The sequence below is a fragment of the Gordionus sp. m RMFG-2023 genome, chromosome 1, assembly GCF_954871325.1.
Source record: "Gordionus sp. m RMFG-2023 chromosome 1, tfGorSpeb1-WG-v2, whole genome shotgun sequence".
In the NCBI taxonomy this organism is placed as follows: domain Eukaryota; kingdom Metazoa; phylum Nematomorpha; class Gordioida; order Chordodea; family Parachordodidae; genus Gordionus; species Gordionus sp. m RMFG-2023.
The window spans coordinates 22,052,524-22,062,160 of record NC_088775.1 but is presented as its reverse complement, the minus strand read 5'-3'; the positions used below and the strand labels follow the sequence as shown (position 1 = coordinate 22,062,160).

General features: G+C 29.4%; 1 protein-coding gene and 1 long non-coding RNA gene across 2 annotated transcripts; both read right to left on the bottom strand.

Annotated features, from left to right (window-relative positions):
• Window positions 1-4,689: 4,689 nt before the first annotated feature.
• Window positions 4,690-5,032, bottom strand: LOC135931057 (uncharacterized). The gene is made up of 3 exons (XR_010572922.1): window positions 4,951-5,032; window positions 4,832-4,906; window positions 4,690-4,787 (listed from the first exon to the last, which is right to left on the bottom strand). It is a non-coding gene; the product is annotated as an uncharacterized LOC135931057 (long non-coding RNA).
• A 132-nt stretch (window positions 5,033-5,164) lies between these two features.
• Window positions 5,165-5,821, bottom strand: LOC135922895 (uncharacterized). The gene has a single exon (XM_065457411.1). It carries the CDS (start codon window positions 5,819-5,821, stop codon window positions 5,165-5,167), a length of 657 nt encoding a protein of 218 aa, XP_065313483.1.
• Between the last annotated feature and the right edge of the window lie 3,816 nt (window positions 5,822-9,637).

Here is a 9,637-nt window from a genome sequence, read left to right as displayed (position 1 = left end):
ATATCATCAATAACGTCATCATCAATTACTTGTGGTAGTCTTGAGAGGCAATCGGGAACAACATTGTATTTACCAGCTTTATATCTGATGTTAAAGTCGTAACCCCCCAAAATTATACTCCACTTCTGTAACCTTAATGACATGGTGCTATTATCTTTGAGCCCTTTGGTGAAAATATGGATTAGCGGCTTGTGATCCGTTACAATAGTGAACTTAGTCCCTATCAAGTATTCTTGAAATCTCTTGATAGCAAACATAATGGCCAGAGCTTCAGGCTCAATGTTGGTATAATTTATCTCGGACTTTGCTAACGTTCTCGAGGCAAAAGCTATTGGCTTTTCTTTGCCATCTTTTTCGGTGTGAAACAAAACAGCTCCTAAACCTCTTTTAGATGCATCAGTCGCAATTCCGATGGGTAATTCAGGATTAAAGTACGTAGCTGGAGGAAGACTAATCAATGTCTTTAGATCATCAAAACTTTTGGAGTGTTCTAAATTCCACTCCCATTTTTCTTTGTTGACAATCTTGTATAAAGGATCAGCTATTTCAGCGAAGTTGTTCAAAAATTTTTTGTAGTAACCGGCCATGCCTAGAAACGTTGACAATTCCGCGGCTGATTTTGGTTCCGGCATTTTAACGATCGCCTCGATCTTGTCATGGTTGGCGTGGATCCCATTGGCGTCGATGTCGTGTCCTAAAAACCTTAGACTTTTTTTTGAAAAATAAGCTTTTTGCAAAATTAGGCACTAAGCCATGAAATAGTATTCTTTCAAAAACTTTCTTTATGTTGTTGAAATGAACTTCGTCACTACTTCCCGTTATTAGTAGATCATCAATATAAAATACGACATCTTTCATGTCACTGAAAATTTGATCCATAATTTGTTGAAAAATCGCAGATGAAGTTTTTAACCCAAAAGGAAGTCTGGTAAACCGGTAGTACCCCCTGTGTGTAGATATAGTTAATATGTCTCTGCAGGTTTCGTCGATGGGAATTTGTAGGAACGCATCCTTGAAATCTATCTTGGTGAACTTCTTCTTCCTTGAGCTTAGCGATAAGATGTTTATTCTTGGAAGTGGGTATCTGAAGTCCTCAAGGGCTGGGTTGACAGTGTCTTTGAAGTCGGCGCAAACCCTAACGCTCCCATTATCCTTGTAGACAGCGGTTATCGGACTTGCCCATCGGACATCTGTTACCGGCTCAATGACTCCATCTCCTATCCATCTCGTAAGTTCTCTAGTAACAGCGTCTATCTTTGAATAAGGTAACCGTCTAGGTGGTATGATTTTCGGTTTGGCGTCATTACGTAGATATATCTTGACATTCCCTTTGTTGATCGGTTTTTTAGTCAGTTTAGATTCGCAATCTTTTATTAATTTCTTTATTTCATCTTCATAGTTGGTATCAATGTTTGCTATAAATTTGTTTAAAATATTACTAAAGGCATTAATCCACATACGTCCCAATAACGCATTTTTATTAGATTTAACGACCACGGCTTGCAAGTGTTTGGTGATACCTTCGTAGGTTACTTTAACTTGAGTGACGCCAATAATTTTAATTAAGTTTCCATCATAAGCTGTGAGTTGTAGAAGTGGACTTTTTAAGATCTTTAATACCTATTTGTTTAGCCATATCATGAGGTATAATCGTAAACTTGGATCCCGTATCAACCTGCATAGTAACAGTAGCATCATTTACTTTTAAAGTAGTCATGAACGCATTATCATTAAGTTTAAACTCAGTTAAATTGTTGACATTAAAATCACTACCATTATTATTTTGTGTAGGGTCATTTTTTTCTTCAACAATCTCTTCAATCTTCATGTTACAATTGATGCTACTTTGATTCATGTCATTATATTGTAATTGTTTTCTTTGATTAATATTTTGATTAAAATTTTTCCACGTATTATTTTCTCCATTATTGTTGTTATTGTAGGATTGATATTGATAACCATATCGATTATTATATTGACTCTGATTTCTTTGATTGTTGTAAGACCAGGAATTGTTTCTCCCATTATAATTATTGTTTTGCCAAGTATCTCTACCATAATTGTTTGAATTGTTATTGTAATCTTGCCGAGTGTTGTTCCTACCAAAATTGTTTGAATTGTAGTTGTTTGAAGATTGATTATTACTAAAATTTCTAGAGTGACCCTCGTTATTTCGGAAATTACTGTTTTGGTAGTTTCTGCTATTTATATCACTTGGCCTAAAATTATTATGATTCCCCTTACTATTAAAAGTTTTAGAATCATTTTTTATAAAATTTTTGTTTTTATCTATACTAGTAGATAGCCCGTCAAAAGTGACGGAGAATGAGAATTTTATTCGTTTTTTTAAGAAAGATGTTACCTTTTATTTAAAAATCATATCCAATTTATATAATTTTTAAATCCCCCCCTCCCCATTTAGGTCAAGTCCAAGCAATGTCATTGAGTCCAACCCATTAGGACTAAGAGTGGAAACTATTATTTGAGTCAAAATATATTTAAATGAGCTTGTACCCAATACCAAAATTCTTTGTAAATATATTACTGGTTACATAAGACTAACATTTAACATTAAAAAATTTCAAGCCAGGTCCAAGCTCATAATATTTGAAAAAAATTTCCACGCGTTCAAGACCTTATAATTTATAAAAAAATTTCTCAAATCTAGCTTAACTCATAATAATTTTGAAAATTTTTTCCTAGCCCGGCCCATAATAATTTGTATAAGATATTCCCAAGTTAGGTGCAAGCAAAAATTAATCTTGAGGAATATTTTTCAAGCCCAGTCCATCACATATTAAGTTTCAAAACTATTTCCCAAACCCGGAGATAGTTAAATTTCTAAATAATTTATCAACACATGAAGGGGAAATCTCGGATTTACCAATTAATCGGGTTAACTCCTTTTATCAAAAAATTTGATAAGGGCTATCTATATCTTTTGTTAAGTACAAAAAAATGCTATCTATTTAAATTACAAAAATGCCATTCAATACTTATGAAACTTATATGCAATTTATTTATATATTTTTTAAGAAATTTGTTTTTCTTGCCATATAAATTTAGGTATTTTTTTTAAAAAATGCTGAGGATTAATTATTACTCTGTGTGTCTGGTAAAAATAAGAGCAAATCCTTTATGACATTTTAATTTTTGATGGAAAAAGCGACAAAATAAATCTGGGCAGTCGTCTGCAGAAGAAAAAATTAATGTATAATATCATCCCATTTAGGGTTATAGGTGAAAGTAATGAATAATGACGGATTACCAAAGCAGTGTACAACACCCATTGCATCCTGATAAAGCTGAGGAGAAGAACGCGAAAGGATATTTCTGCCAAAGTGTCAATTTTGGTATACCCCTCTAAAATAGAATCATGAACGACATTGTCAACTCAACCATAAAACGGTCGTAAGTATTGTTATAAAGGCCATGACAAAACTACCGCATAGTTTCCCATTAATAATTTTAATGAAATTGGCTGCACTACACATTCACGTTTGAACATCTCTCTAAATATTCATGAAAGTTCCTCAGGGAATCGGATAAAGTATTATTTATAATAACTCCTAATGAGGTGAATGATAGTGGAATTAAATGCTTATATTTGTTAAAAATTAGGCAGAGGTGGCATAGGGATTGTGGTAGTGGTGATAGAAATATCATTTGGAGGCAACTGGGTGTATAAAATAAACATATAGATATAAAACATTAGATAAAAAACAAAATAAACCTCCAGAGGAGTTCACAGTGCCTTATTATCTTGGCCACCAGTAACTCTAGAACGGGTAAGGCGTTTGTTGAATCGCCATTTTTTCCTTTGCTTATCTTTAATAATAGATTCATCATGTTTGGTAGCAATGTGAGGGATTAGGGTTAGCCTAGACAAATAAAGGAATCAGGCAAAAATATAAATATACTATTGTTGAAATTAAACAAACATTAAAATAATGTAAAACCGGTAGAAGGGTCAATATTAGATGCATATTTCTAATAAGTTGGAGGGCTATCATCAAATAAAATTTTTGGGGGACTTATCAAGTCTATTATGATATTATAAAAGTTAAAAAATAACATGATAAATGTAATGTTATTAAGATAAAGGTTAATTAATTGTAAGGTAATTAAAAAATTAGATTAAAAAAGGGGGGAAAAAGAAGGTATAAATTATTATATTATATTATATAAATTAAAGGTGATAAGGTTTTGAGATATAGTGGTTAATAGATAATAGAGATAGAAAGAAAAGAATGAGATAATAAAATTTAGTGATAAATAAAAATGTTTATTTTTGTTAAAAAATAGGTGGAGGTGGCATAGGGATTGTGATAGTGGTGATAGAAATATCATTTGGAGAACTGGGTGAAAATAAAATAAACATAGATATAAAACATAAGATAAAAAAAAACCTCCAGATGAGTTCATTTCAAGCGTAGTTATTTATTATTTTGTCTACCAGTAACTCTAGAACGGGTAAGGCGTTTGTTTATTCGTCATTATTTTCTTTGCTTATCTTTAATAATAGAATAATCATGTTTTGTAGCAATGTGAGGGAATAAGGTTGGGTTAGCCTAGACAAATAAAGAAATCAGGCAAAAATATAAATAAACATTATTATTGAAATAAAATGAAGATTTTTTGGAATAGATATAAAATAATATATAATATTATTTATAATAAAAATAATGTGCTATGTATATTTTTTGTGCGTTATACAAAATAATCAGCAGGGATAATAGAGCAATGGTGGATCCGACAAAATGGTAAGCTTTTAAAAAAGTAGGATCCTTAAAAATTGTTATATTCATTTAGTTAAATTTTAAAAATGTACTTTGATATAATTTTCAATTAGACAAAATATTCATCAGAGATAAAAGGGCATATTGAGCGGCCTGACAAAAGGATGCTTAAATAATATAAAATTGTTTAAATTATAAAATAATATCATACTAAGTAATGTTCATTCTTATTCGTATAAACCGGGATTAATCGGATATAACCTCATGATATACCACATTGGTAGTAGTCTTTGTTTTATCATTGGTTATAATTTAATTTATGTGGAGAACAAACTCGAGATATAGCCACATATAGCTGTCCATGTGAAAAAACAGGATGAGGTAAATAGATGCCAACTTTGTTCAACGTTTGTCCCTGAGCTTTATTAATTGTCAGCAGGTCTCACGGGAAATTGGCGGCGCTTAAAGGAAAATGGCAAGCCAGAATCTGTAGGAATTAAATTTATTATAGGAATGAGAACTTTAGTACTGAGAAAACTACCAGAAACAAATTCCGCCTCAATTATATTTGGTAGCAAAGAAGTTATAATCAATTTAGTCCCATTATTCAAACCAGAAGCAGAATTTAAGTTATGCATTAATATTATAGGTACCCCGACTTTGAGTAAAAGTTTGTGAGGTGGTAATCCTGATATACTTAAAGAGTTTAAAAATTCAGTGGGATAAAACGTCGCTTCATCCTCGGTTATCGTTTTATCAGCACTTATGTATGTAATTAAATCTCCCGGAATTTTGTTAATCAATTTAATATTTATAGAATCGACATCTACGTTTTTAGGGGTCAGGATTGCATTTTGAGCAAATGATGTTCGGTTAAATGATGAATTGTCTTTGTCTATATCGTAAACAAAAGCAATAAGATCCTCGATATCATTGGAAGCTATACAACAATCTTGAGGAATTTTTATTTTATCCCTGGAGCCATCGAATGTTTCACAGCCTTCACCAACTCTTAAAAGAAATTTTGAGTATTTATTATTAATAAGATAATCATTTGCTTCCTGAAATTGTAGAAGTCTCATATTAATACATAACCTTAATGGCACTACATGTGACCATAAATAGGATCGTTTTAAGGTTGAGTAATGTCGCATCTTCCACCACGTTTAATAACAGGTAAAATCTGTCTAAAATCTCCGCCAAAAATAATAATTTTACCACCAAACGGTTTGTCTAATTTCATTATATCCTGAAATGACCTATCCACGGCCTCGAATATATGTTTATGAGTCATTGATATTTCGTCCCATATTATAATTACCGATTGTCTTATCAATTCAGCTATTTTGGCTTTGGTAAGGAATATTACATGAGGAACTTTTAGGAATACTTAAGGGGATGTTGAAACGTGAATGTGCAGTACGGCCATTATGAAGAAGAGTTGAAGCTATGCCAGAAGATGCAACAGCTATAGCAATTTTACCTTGAGCTCTCAAGTTAAATAATATTGTATTTAATAGAAATGATTTTCCAGTACCACCAGGACCATCTATAAAAAATAAATTATGGGATGGAGTGGAGTGGAGCGCAAGGACATAATTTTGGCATAGATAATATTTTGATCCCGATTAAATTAATTGTAGTTAGCCAAATATTTTTTATACATATCATCAGTATCGTAGGAAATTTCCTCCCGAATAAGGTGACACCTAATATTAGCTGTAGCAGATGGAGATTGGGTGGATAATAAAGGGATAGGCATTCCCAAAAAATCCTTAAGAGATTTACCATTTTAAATCAAAATTTGATTGATGTGGCATAGCGCGAGATTTTCGGTGATAAGGTTATCCGGCTCTGGTGATATTTTCTTGGAAAAATCTTTACATAGATAAAATTTAAAAGAATTCCATAGACCTAGAGGATTTCTCGGCTCACAATGTAATAAAATAACAGAAAATAACTGGCGCAATTGATATGGCATCTTAAATGAAAGACCTTTCTCTAAACAATGGTTCCATTCCGCATCATCTGATAACAGACCACGTCGAATACATGCATCTTTAAAAGTGTTACTGATAATTCCATTAAAAGAGCATAGATCTTCAAAGCGTGTAGTCCCAGTAACATAATTAAGTAATAGTCTTTGTTAGAGATGGACAATATTTAGAATCATTAAATTTGTTTTTTATATACATTCATACATTAATTTGTTATTATTATTAAATTAACCATTTTTAGCATTAATATTTTTAGGTTAATTGATTGTGAATTGATATAAATACATGTTAGAAAAATATAAAATTTAGTAATAAAGTATTATGTGATAAAATATTTAAAAACTTATTTGTTGCCTTCCATTAAACTTTTATGGTGGCAGCGGAGGGATCTACGATTTTAAATTAAATTAATTTATTTTCAAAAAATAAAATATAAATTAGATCAAATGGATCAATCAACTGCAGCGGAAAAAGTATCAATGGACACTGGAATGGTGGAAATGGACATTGGATTACTCTAAATGAAATAAATATCAAGTTAAATATCAAAGAATTCTGAAAGATTATAAATTCTATTGGATATCATGTAAGAAATTACAAATTAGCAATGAAACCATTTAAAATAAAATTAGCAATGAAACCATTTGAAATAAAAAAGAAAAAAAGATGATATAATTATAAGCACAAATAAAAATAATTATAAAATAAAGTACATGTTTGATGAACTTAAAATTTTTTTTTGAAATAAATTAAAATTTAATTAATATGAATTATCCTATTTGAAGTGAAGACAATATAAGTAATTATATTGACGAAGTAGAAATTTTTTTTTAATTAATGAAGTTAGAAATAGCAGCAGAATATTAATTTATAAACTGCCTGATCATCTATATGTAAAGATGAAGGCATTTGAACCAAGAGACAGAGATTCAACTTTTGAGGAAGCTATTACAATATTGAAATTATTATGTAACTATAAAGTAAGAGCAAATATAAAAGTTGATGATACAATATTAGAGAAAACATTAAAATTAAAGAAACTCTTATAATAAATTCAAAATGTGAAAATAATTATTGTGATGATTATAAAGACAATGAAATGTCTATAAAAGTCGATGATACTAATATTAGAGAAAACATTAAAATTAAAGAAACTCTTATAATAAATTCAAAATGTGAAAATAATTATTGTGATGATTATAAAGACAATGAAATGTCTATAAAAGTCGATGATACTAATATTAGAGAAAACATTAATATTAAGGAAACTCTTATAATAAATTCAAAATGTGAAAATAATTATTGTGATGATTATAAAGACAATGAAATGTCAACTAATGAAAATTTTCAGTATAATGACTTTAATAACTATGAAATTTTAAATAAAGAAAACTCTGATGATACAAATATAACAAGTAACACAAATGAAATAGATGAAATCTCTATATGGAAAACTTTAAATAAAATAGAATCCACGATTTATAGTAAAAAAAGTAATTGTAGGAACTGAAATCTTATTTATACTTAAGATGAAAGGATTTAAATTTAAAAATCTCTTAAAGTTTTAAGGAGGGAGAAGTTATAAAAAAAGATATGATTAATAATATCTCTCATTTAAATCTTTAATTTTGACTTTATCAATGGAAAATTATTTTTTGACATATAAAAATAAACAAAAAAAATAAATAAATATAAAAAAAACTATATAAAACTTAATGTAAAATAAAAATAAACAAAAAATATATAAATAAATAAAAAATGATATAAAACATTATAAATAAAAAAAAACGATATAAAACGCAAAATAAATAATATAAAAAATTGTATAAAACGCGACACAAATAAAAAAAAAACATTAAAACGCGATTCTTTATACATTCTTACAAATTCAATATTATTTTCTAAATGATGATTATATTCAATTGGATCGATTCTTATATTCAATTGGATCTATTCTTATGATTCCTAATTATTCTTGATTAACTAATAATAATGATAATGATTTGAAAAATAATAATAAAAAAAAATGATAATAATGGAAGGTGAACAAAAATAAATAAGCAAAGAGACGAAACGTTAATAACAAACCAACGAGGTGAAAACAAGCCAACGATAAAACGTGACAAAAGCAAGACAACGCTAAAAGATAAAAGCAGAGTGACATATGAAACGATAATAATAGTAAAAAATCAAGAACATCGGGACGATTTTTCGGCACTCAAAGAGACCTAGGCTGGATTTCTTTGGAGGGTGGAATGTTAGAGATGGACAATATTTAGAATCATTAAATTTGTTTTTTATATACATTCATACATTAATTGGTTATTATTATTAAATTAACCATTTTTAGCATTAACATTTTTAGGTTAATTGATTGTGAATTGATATAAATACATGTTAAAAAATATAAAATTTAGTAATAAAGTATTATGTGATAAAATATTTAAAAACTTATTTGTTGCCTTCCATTAAACTTTTAGTCTTAAATAAAAAACCTCACCCTCTTTAGGAGAAACTGTGCGTATACGGCCTATAACTTTATTACCACCCCTTTTTCGTTTTAACCACTGTTTAGATAGAGGTTTCCACACATAATATCTTACAAAATCTGCATAAATATAATGTCTGGCATCTGTGTCAAGTTGATTAATTTTAAACCATTCGGTTAATTTTGTACCAGGATTTTTAGTTAAGATATTATTTATATCAGTATTTGATTGAAAAGGATTATATGTTGATTGGGTAGATGAAGGTCTAAACGATAGACTGCAGGAGAATGATCCTGCATTTCAAAATCCAAAGTACGCCATAGCGATTCTATGGCGGATATATATCGAGCATCAATGAACTGGGTAGTTTCATCAACATTATTAATGGAAACGGAAGCAGTAGTTCTGTCAT